This window comes from Glycine soja, chromosome 2, assembly GCF_004193775.1.
Source record: "Glycine soja cultivar W05 chromosome 2, ASM419377v2, whole genome shotgun sequence".
In the NCBI taxonomy this organism is placed as follows: Eukaryota; Viridiplantae; Streptophyta; class Magnoliopsida; order Fabales; family Fabaceae; genus Glycine; species Glycine soja.
The window spans coordinates 11,663,775-11,685,648 of NC_041003.1; the positions used below are offsets into that span (position 1 = coordinate 11,663,775).

Sequence of the window (21,874 nt, forward strand, 5' to 3'; positions counted from 1 at the left end):
TAGATTCAATATCCTTAAACTGGAGTTCAAGTATTATAGATAAAAAAATAATGTTAAGATTAATTATTACTAAAATTGACAATATTTGATTGTAAAAAACTAAAATTAATAATATTTCACACTAATATCATGATAACTAAAAAATAATAAAAGGATCAATTCCACAAATTAAAAAATATATAAGAATTACTAACAAAAATTAATTCATTTAGTAAAAAACAAACTATATATCTCAAAAGAATATGAGTTCAATTTTATTGGTGCTGTGAAATATGAAAATCTTATTAGTTGTTAGTGTCTTTTGAGCCTTTAAGCACGCTTTGACCTTGTTAGGCTAGGGAACCCCTATTACTATTTTAAAATATATTTGGAGGAAGAGTAATAATTGGGGAGCAAATTGGTTTATAATTTGGATAAATAATTAAATTTGTTATTAAAAGGGTGAGAGGCTAATAAATTGATTATTCAAAGATGAAAAATTTAAATTTAATATTTAAATATATAAAAAGTGTGACAAATTAAAATTATAAATAATTTAATGTGAAATTAAAGTCTAAATTTTAAAACTTAATGTTAAATTAGTCATAAAAAATATGATTTATTATCAAATTAATATTTTATTTAATATGAAAAAATGTTCTTATAAATTAATAATAAAATTAATTTATCATATTTTTTATATATTTAAAAACTAAATTTATATTTTTTATGTTTATGAATCCTTCTTAAAAAAGAATTTGATTATTTAGTCATGATATTTTAGTAAAGCTTTCGCCTTTCTCCTATCCACGACAACACGCCCCTACTGTTCAGTCTATTCTAAACCTATCAAAATTCAAAAGTTTCGTTATTGGTCTTGTTTCTCTTCCTGCCTCTGGCTTTGTGTCTAGGAGTGTCCTTCTACCTCTTCCAACCCAGTTCACAGAGATTAAGAATCACAACATAAGCATCTAATTGGTATCTTCAAGGAACATATTTATGATGTATATATGTTGTGGTAACAGTTTTAAATTACAGTCAGCAACAGTAATTTAAAGCTTTCGAGATTGTGACTTGCATCAGTCATATTCATTTGCAATTTTTTTTGGTAATATTTAAGATTTTGGAGGTCTTTGCAACAGTGACTGCAACCGCAATTTAAGACCTTGACATGGGTATTTCCAAGGTAGGCATGGCTATAACTCTTGTGCTTATTTTATGCAAGGTGTTTGATGATATGCCTCAAAGTGTTTTAGATCTTGTTTTTTGGTGTTACATCTTAATGGAAAAATAAGCCTGGCTCATTGGCTGCAATTTCATTAACTATAATGTTTATTGGCTGCATTTGGTGATTCACTAGATTGGAACAATGGATTGTTATTTTTTAATTGCTGTTGCATGAAATTTCTATGGATTTTTTATTTTCTAGAGGAATGTGGACTCTTTATGATAATTGTTTTCCCCTTGTGACCGATGGCTGGGATACTGCATGTAATGTGCACTTTGTCTATTCTCAGATGAGTATTTTGAAGTGTCTGGGGGAGCCCAGGAATAAGCTTTTTGCTGCCAGAAAGTATCTTGAAGGTAAACGTAAACTCATTGAACTCATTCAAGCTGCTCTTTTGAGTAGAATACTGAATTTTTCCCCATGCCTATTTCAGATTGTGAATTGGTTTTCGTTATTGAGGTTCTTAAACTGAAAGATCGTCATCAACTGATACTCAGATGGAAATAAAGAATTAATAGATCCCCTCCCCCCTAGAATTTATTATGTATTATAGTGATACAGAGATAAAAACTTTCAGCTTTCTAGGCCATTTATGGTTCCTAAATTGTGTATTTTTCCCCATGGCTTGCATGCTTTGTTGCACAAATACAGTACGGGTGTCAAATATAATAAGATTCAATATGTAAATATGATAATTTTAAAAAAATTAGGATACAGGCAGGACAGTATATATCAAGCAAAATATAATTATATTTAATAATTTCTTATACTTTATTAATTTATTTATTTGTCTTAATATAGGTGATATTTATATTAGTTTACCATTATCATTGTATTATTACTAGTCTTCAATATCAGGAAAAGTTTATTAAAAAAACCATAATTGTGATAATAAAAAAGTTATATTCAAGTTATGATAATGATCCCTTCATTTTCTAAAGAAAAAAATGTACATTAAGAGGTTTCAAGATAACGCAATGAAGCTTTGATACAAAGGCATTCATAAAATACATGTGTCGGTATCCAATACGCCAATTTTGAAGTATCCTTGTATCACAGATTGCTTGTAACAGGAAGTAAAGTAATTAGAGCTCATCATTTTTTGAATAATCCATCAAAGTTTATTACCCTACTGTTTTAATTTTCATTGCAGGACTGGGTTTTTCCTCTTTTCACACAGCTTCAAAATCCTCTGTGGAGCTTCACTCACAAGAAGAGGAAGTAGTGATTGCTTTGGGAAGTAATGTAGGTGACAGGCTGCATAACTTCAAGGAAGCCCTGAAATTGATGAGGAACTCAGGCATTAACATCACAAGACATGCTTGCTTGTATGAGACAGCACCAGCATATGTTACTGATCAACCTCGCTTTATCAACTCAGCAGTTAGAGCTGTTACTAAACTCGGTCCACATGAACTATTGTCTGCACTCAAAAAAATTGAGAAGGACTTGGGCCGTACAGGTGGTATACGGTATGGTCCAAGGCCAATTGACTTAGACATTTTATTCTATGGTAAATATAAAGTCAGATCTGATATCCTCACTATACCTCATGAAAGAATTTGGGAAAGGCCATTTGTGATGGCTCCCTTGATGGACTTATTGGGATCAGCTATTGACAGTGACACAGTTGCTTCCTGGCATTCATTTTCAGGCCATTCTCGTGGACTCACTGGATTATGGGAAGATTTAGGGAGTGAATCCCTTATTGGAGAGTTTGGAAAGGAAGGAATGTATAGGGTAATGCCTGTTGCAAATGGCTTACTTGACTGGTCGCGGAGAACTTCCGTCATGGGGATCCTTAATGTGACTCCAGATAGTTTTAGTGATGGGGGAAATTTCAAGTCTGTGGAGTCTGCTGTTTATCAGGTTCGGTTAATGATTTCAGAAGGAGCAGATATGATTGATATCGGGGCTCAGTCTACTCGGCCAACGGCCTCTAGGATCTCTGCTGCAGAAGAATTAGGTAGATTAATCCCTGTCCTGGAAGCTGTAGTGTCAATGCCTGAGGTAGAAGGAAAGCTCATTTCTGTGGATACTTTCTACTCTGAAGTTGCTTCAGAAGCAGTGAGTAAAGGGGCTCATCTTATAAATGATGTATCTGCTGGACAGTTGGATAGTAACATGTTTAAAGTCATGGCTGATCTTGATGTTCCTTATGTTGCAATGCACATGAGGGGGGACCCATCTACAATGCAGAATAGTGAAAATCTGAAATATGGTAATGTTTGTAAAGAGATATCATCAGAGCTATACTCGCGGGTTAGAGAGGCAGAGATGTTAGGAATCCCAGCATGGAGGATTATGATTGACCCTGGCATTGGATTCTCAAAGAAAACTGAACACAATTTAGACATTCTCATGGGACTACCTGATATCAGAGAAGAGATTGCCACAAGAAGTTTGGCCATCTCTCATGCTCCCATGCTTATTGGACCCTCAAGAAAGAGATTTTTAGGTGAAATTTGCTCTCGTCCCGACGCAGCCAAGAGGGATCCTTCTACCATTGCTTCAGTCACAGCTGGTGTTTTGGGAGGGGCTAATATTGTTAGGGTGCATAATGTCAAAGATAATCTAGATGCTGTGAAGGTTTGTGATGCAATCCTAAGACAGAAAAGTTCTCACTTGAAATCTAGACATTAGCATATCTGCTGATGATGTTAATTGTCTGTCCACCTCTGGGTATTTGGATTTATGCAGCAACAACTCTGCTAGTGTTGTTGTTTGCTATGTTGCTCATACTCCAAGGTCATATGTAGAACACCACAATGCTGCCAAAGCCGGAACAAAGAAGCATTAAGTACAATGTAGCATTCAATAATCATCATACTATTGTTCGATTCTCAATTTTGTCTATCTTGTATTTATTTCATTCCTTAACATGTGTTTGATTCACGGATTTTATTTCAACCCCATCACTTGTAACTTATTGATTCACAAATGTGTGTTTTGATGAGTGTTGATAAAATTGATTTTGTAAATTTGATTTTTGTTAAAATTGATTTTAAAGTGATGTGATTTATGTTTGATTTTTTTTATTATAAAATCAAGTTAGAAATAAAATTGAGTATAAAATTTTTTACTAAACACAAAAATTACTCAAAATTACTTCTACTCAATCAATTTTAGACTCAATTAATTTTAAACTCTTTTCTATCAAACCCAAATGTTTGACTCTTTTCTCAATTATGAGAAAAAAATTAACATTTTCTACATTCATTCTCTTTTTTCTAAGTACACTCATCTTACTATCTTAAATGCTCTCTATATCCAAAATATCCTTATATCATCATTCTAGAAAGTACATTCTAAAATTGACTTTCAAATTTTTATATTCTGAAAAGTATTTTCTAGAATACAAAAATTTAAATATCATTCTAGAATATACTTTTTAGAACACATAATTATAGGTTTCAAAAAGTACATTCCATAATAGAATTTTAATTTTGTATTCTAGAAAATACTTTTCAAAATTTAATAGAAAAAAACATGTTGCATCTATTGCCAAATCCAAAATGATGATCATTTTAGTAAAGTACCAGACAAAAAAAAACATTCTAATGTGTCTATATCCCACTACTTGAACTCTAATCAAATTACACATGTGCAAACCATGTACGGAGATTCAAAGCTTAGAAACATTTTTTCTAGTTTGTAGCAAGATAGTAAAGCTATCAGATAAGTAAAACTGAGAAAGTGAGGAAGAAATGAATGTTTTGTTGCCATGGAAATAAAAAATGGAGTGAAAGAGAGGAAGCATTCTAATGAAAGAGAGGGAGAATATTTTGTTCTGCTGGAAGGAGTGCATCGTGGAGGGGGGGGGGGGGGGGAGTGTGCAATCGTGTGAAGGAAAGAATAAAGTTTGAGATAAGACTCCCCTTTGTTTCAAATGACTCGTGGAATGATGACAATGGGTAGGATCCTATAATATTTGTCATCATACTTGTGTTTTAAAAAAAATACTTATACCTGATCCCATACCTACACGAGTAGCAACTTTAAGCCCCATCCTCGTACTCAATGGGTACCAATATCCCCATCCCTGCCTTCGTGACCCCCTCAAACCTTATTCTTTCCCTCACACAATCACACACTCCCCCCTCCCCCCTCCAACAAATATAAAAAATGTCACTTGAAACTACCAAATGAATTTGGGCTGCTTGCTTGGGCAAGGGATTTTCTTCTTGCACCAAACATTTTTCTTTTACACCCAGTAGTGAGAGGGATTTTCTTCCTAAACCAGTCATTTTACAAATTAATTTAAAATTAATGACTCATGCAAGACTCAAATATGTGACTTTCGTGTTATTAGCACGACGCTCTAATCAAGTGAGCTAATAGACCAACTATGTTATAAAATAATTAATGTTTTTATATAACACTAAAATTTCTAATGTATATTTAATGCACATATAAGTTTACATAATAAATTTTGTGAGAAATAATTTTGATCTAATAATTAATTTTTTTACATATATAAATTATTATTAAACCTATAATTTTTATTTAAAATTTATATATGTAAAAAAATAAGTTATTAGATCAAAATTAATTATAATAAGACTAAAAACAGAAATTTACTTAATGTAATAATATTTACACAAATATTATAAAAAACTATAACTAAATTTATTAAAAGAACATTAAAAATATTTTTTAAAATATTTTTTTTAATTTTTTTTAAATATTTTAGGTTATATGGATTAACAATTCATATGAATCATAAAATATTTTGAAAAGTGTTGGGTGTAGAAGAAAAAGGATGGGTGCAGGAAGAAAACGCCACATTCACTTTGGTAAAACTTGAGGCTAGAATGTTGGCCCAAAACAATTGTCTATCACTCTTTTCTAATTGATCAGCCTTGATAATACACTACTAATAACACTTGAGGTTCTTCTTAATAGCTTACCTTCATAGTCCCTTAATTGTTGCTAATTGCTATGTCCACCCCTGCGACTCTTATCCATTGTTGATGCTGATCCTTCTTAGAGCAATGGTTGTCGTTTTTGTTACATGTCTTCTATTCTTGATACATTTATACAGATATATCATATACTTATTATTGCTTTGTTAGTTGATCTACATATGCAGTATACATATTTGTGAAATTTTTTATATACTTTTATTTTAAACATAATGGATTAGCCTTGGGAAGTAATGCCGTTGAAAAAGTTGCTATAGATCTTCTTGAACCTTTGTTGGGCATTAACTTCGCAAAGATGACATGCAAGAAAAAGATTAATTCTTTAAGGTTTACACAATACAAGCATGCCAAAACAAGATGACGTGGGAATTTATAAGCCAATTTATAGCCCACTTTTATAATCCCTAAACTGAAGGCACACACCTATAATAAGCTTTTACATCTCCAACATCCAAACAAAGCAACCAAAAGCTATATGAACCTTAAAAGTGTTAACATCTTTGCCTGTCTTGGTCATCATTTCTATTGATTGCAAGTTTAATCCCAACAATAGTTTTGTATATTTTTTCCTAGCAACTTTAGCCTTCTTAAGAACCACCCTCTTAAAGATTGAAGGCTGGGACTCTCATTTTTTTCTCTCCTTAATTCAACTTTTTTTCTCATTTCTTCAAAAACAAATTTATAGAAGAAATTTGATATTTCAATTTTTTTTGCAACTTTTTCAAAGATATTAAAATCTTGACATATAAGAGCCATATTTTTAGTTTCTTTTTTTATAAAAAAAAAAGTATTAGAGAGTCAACTAATAAGAAAGCAATGAAACATAATTTGAACTTTACAGAACAATAAATAAATCTTCAAACTAAAATGCTAAAACAAAAAGGAGATTTCTCCAAAGAAATGGAAACGCTAGAGATTAGACTTTTGTCTCTTACAGTCACAGTTATAAACTGTTTCTATGCTGATTTATGTATCCCAATAATTCACAAAGTGTATCCTTGAGTAAATTTAGATTCCTATCTCTTTGCCTTTTCCAAATGGAGAATGAAAGGGTTATAAAGGCTATGAGAAGATATAAGAAACAAGTTATTTCCAAATATTGCACTATGAATCAAACCAGGGAGAGCTACTACAATTACGAATCTCATTTGATTAGGTGTTCCTATATTTAAGGGAGCATAAAAATTAGAGTTTTGCATGATAGTTCTGTCATTAAAAAAAGAAATTTTAGAGAGCCCGGATAACTAACAAACAAAGTCAACCAATAAAGAAACATGAAAAATTAATTAAAAGGAAAAAAGCATCTCCTAATCATAAAATAAAACTCCTCCAAACCTTTTCCGTTCACTTCAATGTTTTTTTAGAATAAAATGGAAAATAAAGAAAACCAATTAACCAGTGTATGCCAAAAAGTAAACAAGAATGAAAAACCACAAAATATGTGACTCAAATATTGAAAATTGGGAGAGAATTGAGTTGTAACATATTACCAATATGTAGCAGAGGTCAGAGGAAATTAGTATGTTATGGTACTTTTTATAGACAAAAATGGTTACTATTAACAATATATATCCAGATTTAACACAAGTGTCAAAACTCAAAAGCTGGACACAAAAAGCATACATAAAGATAGAGCATGGCTTCACAAAATTCCAAAAGAAAACCAAAAATCCCAACCTATTATAAAAAGAGTGAATGCAGCAGAAAATATAACAATTTGAATCATGGCACTCACTTTTATGTGATTGAAATCATTTGTCTGTGCAATGCAACAGCCCCGTTTCTCTGTATTCAAGCCATCAAGCAATGTGTAATTTCAAAACCCTCAGGTAATTGCATTTGGCAGAAGTGGGAGCCACCTGTGAATGTCAATGCTGGTTGTTTTAAGGAGGGCTACACAGGTTGGAGTCTGGTTGCTAGAAACCATACAAGCGATGTTGTATTCTCGGCATGAAAAAAAAAAAAAGAGAATATCCCGGTGGACCCTGTCCTTACTGAGGCCTTGTGAGCTAGATGGAGTTTAGAAGTGGCAAAGGAGCAACAAATTGAGTTGGATACTTCTGTGGTGGTGTACTTGTATCTATCAGAAAATGTCTATGGCTGCTATTGAACCTATCATCAAAGACTGCAGGGAAATTATGTGCTATTTTGAGGAGTGTTCTGTGTGACATATTGGTAGACTTAGGAACTCTGTTGCTCCCAAGCTGGATGGCTTGTTTAAACAATTTGGTTCCAGAATTTGGGTAGGTGATGTCCCCAGCCATATTCAATCTTTTATAGTAACAATGTTTAGGTTCAGCACTGTGAACCAAAAAAGATTACAATCACATATTCCTTCTTCTAGACTGGTGCTGAAGACTTCTATTATTTGGAGAAGCATTACTAAGGCTATTCAACACATGATGGATGGACTTAGTGTTCATCTTGGTTCAGGTAATTATTCTTTCTGATTTGAGGAAACTAGTAGAATTTATACTTGTCTCAGTTTTGGGTAAAGGATATGGGATGGTACTAATTACTAAACAATGGAATGGTCTTTGGAAAAGACTATATACATATCTGCCAAACTGGGATTGGCTGAGAAGTAAGAATCAGAATCTATTCAGCATCTACAGAATTTAGTTAGATTCATCAATGTAAATTTCCTTTTGCTGGAGAACAACATTGAAATTAGCTCTAGAAGTTGTAAGACTATAGAAATTTAAGTCCTACTTCAGTTTGTACTACATGAGGCATATTTACCTTAGATGTGCCTAAATGTCACTTAAAAACAGAAGCATACATAACCTTAAAATAATCAGAAAAAACTGGGTGTTGTAAGGTCATTATATGTATATATGAATCTAAAGTTCAAAGTAGTGTAATTTCATTTCCAAACTAATGGTGATTTCATTTCACTAGCTATCCTGTTTCAGATTCTACAGTTCCATGTCATACCATACACAAGATTCATCAGACATTACAATGAGGCAAACAAATAGCAAAACCCAGCGTTTCCCTCACCAAGTTGCGTCATTTTGACAAGTCATTGATTTTGAAGAACCTCCGCTTCAGCCTTGGCCATAGGATCATCCTTGATCTCAATCTCCTCCTCCTTCTCTCCCTCCCGTTGCTCTGCTACTTGCTTCCGGTGCAAGTCTTCCGCCGCCTGCATCGCTGCACGATTCTCTGCCTCAATCCGTTTCATCTCCTCCTCCTGCTGCTGCCTCTCAAACCAGGTATCCGCATCCGCCCAAACTGAAATCACACACAACATAATCAATCAATCAACCACTCAAAAACCACAAAAAATACACGTAGAATGAATTAAAACATTCACTCCTTAGGGTTTCAAAAACAATGAAATTGAGCGCGTGTTTAGTTTCACATTGGATTTCCAAGAAATACATCGAAATATCAGTTAACATGATTTCAGATAACTTTTCACATGATTAGAACTCCAGAATTGATTCCGAGTTGAAGTAACTCTAGGTAGCTTCTCTGTATATTTTTTTTTTCTTTTGTATACTTGTTAATATTTACTATTAACATGATTTTACCATGAAAACATTGATACACAAAATCAATTTTGCCGATGCTAGGGTTAGGGTTTTGGGCTTACCGGGCTGGGCCGCCCAGCCCTGCTCCCCTCCCTTGATGCGTTCGGGGAGGGCGTAATTAACGGTGAGGACGCGACCGTAGAGCTCGGCGCCGTCCATGTTGTCCATGGCGGCGGAGGCGTCTTCGCGTTCGAGGAAGGTGACGAAGCCGAAGGAGCGGTGCTTCTGCGTGGCCTGGTCCAGCGGCGTCTTCACGTCCTTGATGTCGCCGAAGGGAATGAACGCCGCGTGGAGGATCGACTCGTTCACTTCCTCCGCTAACCCTCCCACGTACAGTGTGTTCTTCTGCACACCTTGCATCATCGCCATTGCTACACCGAGTTGAAACTCGGACTCGGAGGGAAGAAGGTACTAGGACTTGAAACAGTTGAACTTAAACCTGTGTTTTCTGTTTGTCTATCTTTCCCTCTATTGGTTGGACTTGTTCTCCTGTTTTGTTGGGTACTGCTATTGGCACAACCCGTTTTGCTAATAGCACTACTCCCGTGGATGTATTTGACCCATATTCCAAAACTGCCCCCCTTGAGAAATTGCACTCCCTTGCGTAATTGGGGGGTGAAAAAAATAACAAAGGAAGTATGATTCTATTGTACAATTGCATAACAAAATTGACTGAGATTATTTGTAGGAGATGCTCATTAAACTTAACTTTCATACAAAATTTGTTAAACGGATAATTCTTTGTGTTTCTTCAACGAATTTCTATGTTAATGTAAATGATGAAGTGATTAAGCTATTACTCCATAAAGGGGCATGCATCTGGGGATCCTTTCTCCTCCTACCTTTTTATATTGTGTGTTAAAGGATTATCTATGCTAATAAAAGATGCAGAAAGGAAGGATGAGTTGCATGGGGTTAAAATTTGTACAGATGGTCCTGTTGTTTTCCACTTAGTGTTTGCAGATAATAGCTTACTCTTTTTTAGAGCTGATGTGAGAGAAGTTGTGGTGGTTAGAAAAATTTTGGATGAAGGTTTGAAGAATGATGTGATATCTCTTCTAGGGGTGACTAGAGGAAATGGTGGAGGGAAACATTTGGGCCTTCCTTCTTCTGTGGGAAGGAGCAAGAAGGCTATTTTTTAACTTCATCAAGGATAGGGCGTGGGAAAAAATAAATTCTTGGAGTGGGACGACCTTATCATTAGCAGAAACATAGGTAATGGTGAAATATGTTCTTCAAGTTATTCCCATGCCCCGCCGTCGAGACCGACACCATTTTGGCCATCGTGGTCTCCGGCGGCGGCACGCTCAAGATCTTCCGCAGTCCCTTCACCATTTTGGATTGATGATTTAAGTCTTATGTGATATTTTAATTAGAGCCAAAAGCTAGGTTGAAGACATAGGTGATTGACGTAATCCCAGTTAAAAGATAATGATACAAGAAATTTGGAATTATTATTATATAATTAGAGACAACATGAATCTATTCATTGATAATTAAACATAAAAGTATTTTCGCTCATGTTGCAACTACAAAGTACAAACTCTTGCTAGAGACCAATAGTCCAATAATTAAGTGCCTAGACCATATTAAGACTAAAAAAAGTGCTTAGACCGTATCTATACACACGCATATTTACTTGTCATTGATGATGTGTAAAACATTTGAATTAATAAACACACATAATATTTTTTAAAAATTTACGATAACATATATTAATAAATTTAAAATAATTGATTGATTGCACATAAAATTATAAAATAATAATATTATAATTATAAAAGTATATGAAAAATTATAACAAAATATTTTATATATTATAATAGTAAAATATGAGTTATAACTTAAAAAGTTGATTTAGGAATTAGTGCATACCTCTCTCAGTTGGAGGTGTACACATAGGGGTTAAATATAAAATAACTAAAATTTAAGTTTTAAGTTAAACTTTAGAATTACTAACAAAATATTACTTAGTTTTTATAAAGTAAAAAAAATGCAATATACGTTGACAAAAAAATTCACATATATTGGTAAAAAAAATCAAACATATAATTCTTTCATTTAAAGTATAAAAAAATATTTTTTTAAAAATTTATTTTAGGCCTTAGGAGTCAGCAAGTTGCTCAACTAACCAAAAACAAATAATATGCAATTACAATGATCATATTTAACCAACTCAAGGAATTGATTTTAGAAGTTAAAACAAATCATTTTAGTGGATGATAATAAATTAACAATTAATATTGAGGTGCATTTCTTTATTTTTTATGATGAAAGGTGTATTTGTAATAAATTTTGAATATTTAAATATTAGTTGTTAATTATTTTATTAATAATCAAAATTATTTATTTATTTTATTTTATTTGGGTGAGTTAAATTCTAATTTGCAAATTCAAATATAAAAGCACCTGCATAGGTCACCCACCATCAAAAAGAAAGTTATTTTCTAGCCTTAGATATAATAATTTTTAATCAGATGGTTGAGATTTTTTTTAAATTTTTTAAATATTTTTCTTTTCTCTTTCACTCTTTCTTCATTTATCCCTACCGTTCTTTTCTATGTTTTTTTTTTTAGCTCTTGAAGCCTTTATGCTTGTCTCAGCAGCGGCGACAACTCCATTGAGTCCATTTTCTGGGGTTCATCACAGTGGCACATGTGTCACTTAGCTCGTCAACGTTGTCGTAGGATTTCACAATGACGCTGAGGAAAATAAACTCAAAGCTAGTATAGTAAAGATTTTGTCGGCAAACGCTTGCAGAAGTGGAGGAAGTTTCCAACGGTAAAATTACCAAAACCAAAACTATAAAATCATGCGATCAGAAACTCAAGCAAAACCAAGACATTGATGTAAGCACGTCGGAGATCGTATCGAAACCCCCAAATCTGCAAGAAAAATTGATGAATGTAGAAGATGAAATCGTGAACAACATACCTGCAACAAGAATGAACTAGCAATGGAGTTATGACAACACATTACACGCACAACCCTCAAGATTTGACACTTCGCGAATGCCCATTGTGGCATGAGATCCTTGCAGCGAGCGAGTGAGCATGTCATGACAACCGTTGAATCATAGGATGAATTAGCACTCAATAATTTTGATTAGATATAAATAAATACAAAGATTAAAAGTTACATTTTATAAGTAGTCAGACGAAGAATGTTGTACTTTTGTTTGATGATTTGAACGGAAGTAACCAAATATTAAGTTATGATAAAATATTTAAGATTTTATTTAATATTTTGTGTCCAAGATTCATTTTGCAGAAAATGTATTAAAAATATTCTTCTTATGATATGTCGAAGACTAAGAAGTAAGAGAACATTCAACACCTTCAAGTTCAAACATATCAAAAGAGACGTATTGTTACACTTACTATGAGAGACTTGCTCTGAGCAAATGCTCATGTCTACAATTGAAGTATGCTTCAAGAAAGATAAAGAGAGTGGTTTCTTAGCATGGAGAGAACGTGCATTCAATGCAAGCATTTAGAAACAACGGATACTTGTTAAAGAAAGGTTTATAAATACAAGAAGCTTTGAAGAGTTAAAGTTATGAACAATAGGCAAGTAATTCAAATCTTTAGTTCCCTCTTCTCAAGCTTTATCTTGTAAATTTGTAAAGTTGTAAAAGTTCTCAAAACATTTTATATATCCTGAGGGAAAAGTCTAAATGCTTAAATTGTATAATTGTCTATAAGATGTTAATTAAGAATTAGTCAATGAGAAAACCAACCAACAATAAATCTTTTGATTTGTTTAGACCTAGTAGTGACTTGGTAGAACAAAGAATATTAGGTTATTTCAAGCTTGATGATAAGCTTGGATTGTAAGAGTTAGGAGTGACAGTAGACAATATTTATAACTTTGTTTGAAGTTAGTGAAACTTTGTAGGTTTCCAAGAATTGAACATAGTCTCATGGTAGAGATGAACTAATATATAACTCTGTGCATCTTATATCTCTATTTCTTTGTGTTTATATGACTTAGAATTTGAACTTTATTTTATTGTGAAAAAAAATTTCTTTTACAAAATCTGTTATTAATGTTTGATTGGATTTGTTTACGAAAATTGTCATATGCTTTCAAAGCTTTATGAGATGACAGTTTCGTCTTTTGAAAAAGACTTAATTGTAAATTTTACTATTTAACTTTCATTATTTTACAAATTTTATCATTAAAGTTTTCAATTCTTTTGCATATTTTACCTACATTCATGATCATAAAAAAGTTAAAGAAAAAATAAAATGATGTTGTTTTGTTACCAATGTGATGGTAAAGGCATAAAAATGAAAAACTTGGATAGTAAAATTCTCAAAATATTAAAAGTTTGGTGGTAAAATTCGCGAAAAAAAACTTTGATGGTAAAATCGGCAAAATAATGAAAGTTGAGTGATAAAATTTAAAGAAAAAACTTGAGTGTTAAAATTTGCAAAATAATGAAAGTTAGGTGGCAAAATTTCTAAAATCATTATTTAACCATTTTCTTTTGATATTTCCCTTTACAACAAAGGTTCCTACACACATGTAAAAGTAGGATGAAAAATGCTAGTGAAAGTAAATCTTGAAGGAGAAATAAGAATCAAAGCACCCCTGATGAAGAAAGAGGGGTAAAGAAACTAGGAAGAAGAAGTGGAGGAAAATATTAAAAACCACAAGGGGTAAATTAGGAAATCAAGAGAAAAACAAAAAAAAATATCAAGAAATAAAAAAAATCCATTAATCTAAAAACAAACATATCTAACGAATGCAATTACTTTCTTATGGTGGGAAATCTGTGCACATAATTTTAAAATCAAATTGTTGATCAATCTAATTAAGACATTGAATCATTAGATGACTAATTTAGGGTAGGGCCAAGGATAAAGCAAATAAAACTTACACTTTAGGTGACTAGTAAAAAAAATATTTGTCATTAGTATTTATAAAAAAAAGGCCTCAAACATTGATAAAAAAAAGTCATATATGTTAGTGAAAAGACTCAACATATTTAAAGTAAAAAAATTCTTTTACAATTTGTTTTAGGTCTAGCTTATCGTTGGGTTGGTCTTGTAATAATTGAACTATATGATCAGTTTTAATAAAATTTAAAAATTTCATACATTGTCATATATATAGAAGAGAGATTAAATTACTCTGGTGTAATTTTGACAACAATTAAACAATTTTTTATAACATGATATATAATATAATTTTTATTGATTAAATTATTAAATTATATTTTCATAATATCAAGATTATTTGTGTCAAATTTTATCAAAATTAAATACCAATAAAAAGATAATCAAATTATTTATATTTTAATATATTTATATTATGTTAATTTTAATTTATATCAAAGATGTAACAAATGATTTTAGATTAATATGAAATTATATATATATAATTTATATAAAAAGAATTATTAATTCAACAATAAATTTTTAAAAAGTATTATTTAATTGAAAGTTATAAAATAATATAATTTGATTTCTCATTTCTAATTTAATTATATAAATATATATATATATATATATGAAGGAGATCCACTTCCTGCAAGTTAAGTTAAAGAGTTACTCCTCGTTTGGATAGTTGATTTTGTTTTAATTCAATGGTTCATAACAATTTTAAAAAATTCTTTTCTACTCCTCTGAACTTTTTCTTTTATGTGAAAAAACGTAGCTGGTGTTTGTCGTCGTTCCGGTTCCTATGCTATCTGCCAAAGGCAAACACAGTGGCCACCTCCACCAAAACCTGAAGTCTTAGCATATGCGAAAATTGTTTAATGACAATGGGTATTTCTTTCCTCAAAGCTTATGTAACTACTCCTTGTCCCCAATATTCAGCAGCCACTGCATAGCTAACATGTGCCTTGCACTGGTAATCACCCGACTCCAACATCGGTGCTTACGAGCAGCACAATAATCACTCAGAGGCAAAGCTTTCTTTCCGTTGAATCGTGACCTTCGCTTAATTGTAGAGATGGGTTAAGTTTGGAAAATAGATTTTGTATAGTTTATTGCAAGCACTGCAATAGATGTGGTCATGTGGAAGCCATTTTTCTGGAAATGTGAACATGAATATAGCACAAAAAAATGGTTTTGATAATTATGCTTCACTTATATTTTAGGTCCTGTTATATTTTTGATAGCAGATGTAGAAGTCTTTTTTTTTTTTTCCTTTCCTGTAAATGGCATAGGAACCGTAACCACAACGAGTATGTTTTTCCAGATAAAAGAAGAAGGTAAGAGAAGTAGAAAAGAATAATGTGACCCAAGTTTTTAAAATTGTTATGAACCATCCGATTAAAACAAAATTAACGGTCTAGATGAGGATTAACTCCTTAAGTGGATCTCCTTCACTTGGAAATACATACCTGCACTTACACATTGAAATATGCACAGTGTTTCATTTTGCATTACATGCAAACCAGTCCGGACCAGTTCACTAGTTTAGGCAAAAATATCAAATGGGATTTTTTTTACAAATTATTTACTTAAATGGGTTTGTTTTGAAATTATTTATCTTGTGGGTCTCTTTTTATACTACAAGGCGCTTCTCCATTGGACGCGTTCCCCAAAATGGTGACACGTGGCATGAGTTAAGAAGTGGTGGCCTGTCAGACGTGGTGGCCTGTCAGGCGCGACCAGACGTGGTGGCCTGCCACTCTGCCAAGCGCGGTCACACTTGTTGGTCTACCAGGCGCGACCACACGTGCTGGTCTACCAGATACTTCCTTTCACGCCTCCCTATAAAACTCCTCCTCCTCCTCCTTCGTTCCATTTGCACTACGAAATCGTTGAAGTGATTTACGCTCAGCTGAGTTTCATTCCTTGTTGTTGTATGTATCATTGTTGAAGTGTTTTATATATACCAGTTAGAAATTTTGCTCAAAACTAGTAAATGTTTTTATCTTTGATATATTATAGCATTATTTAATATTTATTCTGTTGATGATAATAATGATTATATTTTGTAGGTGCATAAACAAATTGACACGGATGATAAATTTATTGTAACTTTGTTTATATTTTTTGTGTGATAAATATTAATTTATTGTAACTTAATAATTTAATATTTGGTTATAATTATGTTGTGTTTATATATGTTATATTTGTTTGTTGATGACAATAATTATTTATTGTAGTACCTTTTATGTCCACCACATTATTATTATTAGTTAAGCTCATAATTATTGATGTTGTTGGTATATTTTTTTAACAGCCAAAATTTACATAGACGTTACAAATAAATGCCGATTTTTTAACACATTTATGTGTCATTCACATTATCGTTATTTATTTTTATTTATTTTAAAAGCATTGCACAATAAGATTGAACCATTAAAGTGCCTGGCAGATCAGCACGTGTGGTCACCCTGACAGGCCACCACGTGTGGTCACGCCTGACAGGCCACCACGTGTGGTCGCGCTTGGCAGGCCACCACTTCCTAACTCATGCCATTGTCACGCCCAATGGAGAAGCGTCTTGTAGTATAAAAAGAGACCCACAAGATAAATAATTTCAAAATAGACTCATTTAGGTAAATAATTTGTAAAAGGAACCTCATTTGATATTTTTGCCCACTGATTTAATCGTAAAACTGACCGGGTCAAACGAGTCACACCGGTTTACACGATTCAAAACAGTCTGAATCTATTTTTTAAGGCAAAATTATATTTTTAATCTTTCAGTTTATCTCTAATTTTAGATTTGGTCCCTCGATAATTTAATTCACAAATTTGATCCTCCAGTTTTATAAATCCTGCAAAATTGGTCATGAAAGCTCGATTTGGACGTTCACCGTTAACCTTAGACGTTGACTGTCACGTGTCAACATCTGAGTGGTTCCTGTAAAGACTTCATTTTTTTAGGTAAAATTATACTTTTGGTCTCTTAGTTTTACTCCAATTTCGATTTTGGTCCCTCTATAATTTAATTCACACATTTGGTCCTCAGTTTTACAAATCCCTTTATGAATTGGTCCTGCAAAATTGGTCTTTTAAATGGTTTAACCACTGGTGCTAGAGACATGATAGGTCTTGATAAATCTCGCAGTTCTTTTTCATTGCAAGTTTTTCACTCACTTGAAACCCAGAAAAAAATCACTCTTTGTCTCTCTCCCACTTTCGGAGTTGTTCAACTTGGGAAAGTGACGCATGAATTTCAACCTGGGTCTGAAATTTTTAGATCTCTTACTTTAACAGGTTTTGTAATAACTTCCTCTTTTTTTTCCCATGCGGTATTATGTGTATACGACTACTGCTTAAGTGACCTATGTATGATAATGATATTTTTTTTTTGAAATTTGAAATACAACTTCTACCGTAAAGAAATTTGGCTGAATTTATAAAACTGGGGGACCAAATGTGTGAATTAAATTATAGGAAGACCAAAATCAAAATTGGAGTAAAATTGAGAGACCAAAAGTACAATTTTACTTATAAAAAATGAAGCTTTTACAGGGAACCACTCAGACGTTGACAAGTGACAGTCAACGTCTGAGATTAACGGTCAACGTCCAAATCGAGCTTCTAAGATCAATTTTACAGGATTTATATATAAAACTGGGGATCAAATTTGTTAATTAAATTATCGAAGAATCAAATTTAAAATTAAAGATAAACTGAATGACCAAAAATATAATTTTACCTTTTTAAAATTATACCTATACAGTCTCGCACCCTATCTGTGCGTTTGATAAAGAAAGCCACAAGCTAAGCTATCGTGGGGGTGGCAAGCACAACACAAGGATTGGAGACCAGACATTGATGATTGAACCGAGGTACAGGATCTCTATAACCGTATTAGTGTGGCAAAAGTCTTTAATCGTTTCCACCGTATGGTCTCCATCCCTACCCGTGAATGGTACCTTGATATATATGTTCAGAGGCTTTGATTAGACCCCCACTTAAAAGAAGGATCATTGCTAAGATTGATAATAACACAACCACACCAATGGGAGATAAGACAACCTTATATAACTTATGTGTGAAATAATTGAGGAATAAAAATTTGAGGTTGTTCGGTTGTGTCAAAATAGGTGGAAAAATTAATTATTTCCTTGTTGATGTGCATAAAAATTGTATAATATTATTCTTTTATTTATTTTTATTTCTTTCTTATTTCTCTTAAATTAAATATTCTTATTTTCACTCTATTCTTACCTATTTCCATTCCTCTATTTCTCTTGTCTTTATTTTAATCTATCATATTTATCACCCATTTGTTTATTTCCTATCCAACACAAGTGAACACACCCTTAGGTAGTTAGAGAGCAATTTTTGTAGGGTACAAAGGAAAGTTGTGCAGAGAAACACGGCTCTACGATAGGTTTTTATTTTATACAATGAATTAAGCCCTTCTTTTATTTTATACAATGCATGATTTTTTTTCTTCTGAAAGTAACGCATTTAATTTTCTTTCAAATTTTATGATTTCATATTTTATAAATCTATTAAAAGCTAAACTACAAAATTCTAATCAATTTTCTTTTAAAAAAAAATCTTAAAAGATATCACATTCTTATGAAGTCTTTTAAAATTCACAGAATTTTATTTATATCAAAATAGTCTTTTAAAATTTTAATTCAATACGTCCCTAAATATTTAAATTTTAATAAATAATAATTTTTACGAAATTTACTTATTTTACACATAAAATTGAAATTAATTTTTATATTAAAGGATAACAACAACAAACATATAACTAATTTTACACTAATTATCACTTTAAACATTAAAAAACAACAAATGAAACTAATTTAACATAATTTTTCACTGATTAATCTTAATTATTATTATAAAAACAACCTACAAAATTAATTTTATATAATTTTATACTTTTATATATATATATATATATATATATATATATATATATATAATTTGAAGCAAAGGGGTACCCAGGTCCATGCCTACCCCCTTAGCTCTGTCTGTGGCCTCATCACATTGGTTATTCAAAATAATTTTTAAATGACGATAATTCGAAATCATGATTCATGAGAATCATAAATTTTAAGAATCATGATTTTTAGAAATAATTAAAAAAGTATTAAATTTGTCATACATATTCTTAAAAATATTTCTATAAAATTTTTGTGAATCAAATATTAGCTTAATATTTTTATCAAAAAATTTAAATATATTAAATTAAATGATTTAATAAGAATAAATTTTTTTTAATTATATTTACCCTAATAATTTTTTTAACTTAAAAGAATTAGATTCTCACTCTTTTTCATTTGTTAAAATCCTACACTTAAATCTTAATCTTATTTTTTTAAAATAACTTTTGCAATTGTTTTTTTTACAACAAATCATATTTTTATTCTTTTTTTTTCTGAAATAGCTATATACAAAAAATTAGAAGATACATATTAACATACATCACAGATAAAAAAAATTCTTTATTTAGATCAACATAAATTGAAGGAATCTCTTTTTTCTTTATTTAGTACAAATAACTCAGAATGTCTTTTTCTTCTGGAAGACATGTCTTTTTCTATTGTTATCGTACCTTTGGTCCCATGGGTACATGTCAGTGGCGAACGTGAGTGAACGAGAAGGTGAGTTATTTGTAATATTTTACAAAAAAAGTAAAAATAAAATCACATATTGCTTTAAATTAATAAAAAAGGATTTTTGGTTCACAAAAAATCACTGGTGCTAATATACACTCTTTATATATCATCTTTGATACATGCATCAAATTTAAAATATCCACTACTAGCTAGCTTAATCAAGTCTTCCTATCAAAGGGTTTAATTCAATTAATTGAGCGAGCGTAAATATTATAAGTCTTAGTATCATAAAAATATAGTTTCTCTCATTTTTCTTAACATCACTCAATATCTTATTATTTTCTTAACAAATACATACTCAATATCTTATTTTTTTCTTAAATTACTTGTTTTCTCTCCCTATTCGATCCGGTCAAAATATCTTTCATGTAACCTCCAATTTTTTTTTTTGGGTCGAAGATATGAATGTCTTTAACTTAATGCATCATAAATTAATCTTACTTGTATTGTTTGACTTTCACTCATCCAATAAAGTTTTACTTACTGTAAAAATTGAATATGAATTCTCACCAAGAGTACGTTTGAATGAATTTATTGTTTGGATATTTTTTTTTTGGAGAATTTAAAATTTTAGAATTTTAAAACAAAATTTTAAACAATTAAAAGTTTGGAATTTAAATTTCCTTCTAAGAGATGAGAAATTGAAATTATCTTCTTACAGCCTTTTTCAAGAAACACCGTCTCAGTTCGTGAAACATCGATCGGATGTGAGCGTAGAAAAACACGTATAATTAGCACACCAATAAGTTTTTTTCACCTTCATAACTTTAATTTTTTTTATCCAAACACAAAATTTTAAAAATAAAATAATTTTAATTAAAATATTTAAAATTTAAAATTTCTCAAAAATTTAAAATTTTTCAATTCAAACACACTCTAAATAAATTTGAATTATGCAACTAGATGTAACTTTTCACCACTGCAATTTGAATTATGCAACTAGATGTAACTTTTCACCACTGCAATAGAAATTAATGTGAACTCTTATATTACTGTGTGGAACCAACAACCTCTGTTCTAAGCATTTAAATTTCATGATTCTCATGTCACCACATTTGAAAAAAGTATACTATAAAATATCAAACTCAACATTCTTTTTCTGAGACGTGATAATTTTTTTATTCAAATGGGATAAAATTATTATTGGCCATTAAACAAGTCAAAGAGAAATACTATAAATATCCAAAATTTTCTCATCGAATATTTAGGACAACTGGGAGTATTAATTGATTAAGGGGAAAGCTGGATAATACTACGAAAAAATTGAGACGAATATGGTGGAGGGAATTGGTTTATTTGGTTTCATTCTTTAGTTTTTTCTATCTTCATTTTAGTAAGTTACCATCCAACAACAATCAGTGCCATGATTTCGTACGTTACGTATTAATTGTACCTGAAGAAATTCTTACCAGAACTGCTCATTAATTACCAATTGATACCATGGTAAGTTGGTAACTCAATATTTTTAGAGTAATAATATTTGAATACTTATATTTTTCTTCACGTGTATCGCATTATATTATTTATAATATTTTTATATATATTTCTTTTATCTCTCACTAGATATCTAATAATACACTGAACAATTTATTTAAGCTTAAAATAAATAATTTTAAAATATTTTTTTTTAAAATTTTTT

The 21,874-nt window shown here is 31.3% G+C and overlaps 2 protein-coding genes across 4 annotated transcripts; one reads left to right on the top strand and one right to left on the bottom strand.

The window, feature by feature from the left end:
* Positions 1-776: 776 nt before the first annotated feature.
* On the top strand, positions 777-4,158 carry LOC114387614 (folate synthesis bifunctional protein, mitochondrial-like). Of its 3 annotated transcripts, none has more exons than XM_028347835.1 (4): positions 777-1,165; positions 1,497-1,563; positions 2,361-2,720; positions 2,862-4,158. In XM_028347835.1, exons 1-4 carry the CDS (start codon positions 1,151-1,153, stop codon positions 3,848-3,850), a joined length of 1,431 nt encoding a protein of 476 aa, XP_028203636.1. In that variant the 5' UTR covers positions 777-1,150; the 3' UTR covers positions 3,851-4,158. The 3 variants fall into 3 exon arrangements, with proteins under 3 accessions (XP_028203636.1, XP_028203620.1, XP_028203627.1); XM_028347819.1 differs by having other exon boundaries at positions 777-997; positions 1,100-1,165; positions 2,361-4,158; XM_028347826.1 differs by having other exon boundaries at positions 777-957; positions 1,100-1,165; positions 2,361-4,158.
* Positions 4,159-8,940: 4,782 nt separating this feature from the next.
* LOC114387635 (peptidyl-prolyl cis-trans isomerase E-like) lies at positions 8,941-10,118 on the bottom strand. Its single transcript, XM_028347846.1, has 2 exons — positions 9,734-10,118; positions 8,941-9,369 (listed from the first exon to the last, which is right to left on the bottom strand). The coding sequence occupies exons 1-2, from the start codon at positions 10,038-10,040 to the stop codon at positions 9,158-9,160; spliced, it is 519 nt and encodes a 172-aa protein (XP_028203647.1). The 5' UTR covers positions 10,041-10,118; the 3' UTR covers positions 8,941-9,157.
* Positions 10,119-21,874: the final 11,756 nt, after the last annotated feature.

What these genes read in the sequence shown, in the direction of transcription:
- LOC114387614 (XM_028347819.1), top strand. An exon ending in TGCCAGAAAGTATCTTGAAG is followed by an intron (nt 1,564 to 2,360) that starts GTAAACGTAAAC and finishes TTTTCATTGCAG; the next exon opens with GACTGGGTTTTTCCTCTTTT.
- LOC114387635 (XM_028347846.1), bottom strand. Translation starts at nt 10,040, where the DNA reads ATGGCGATGATGCAAGGTGTGCAGAAGAACACACTGTACGTGGGAGGG. An exon ending in GGGCTGGGCGGCCCAGCCCG is followed by an intron (nt 9,370 to 9,733) that starts GTAAGCCCAAAA and finishes GTGTGATTTCAG; the next exon opens with TTTGGGCGGATGCGGATACC.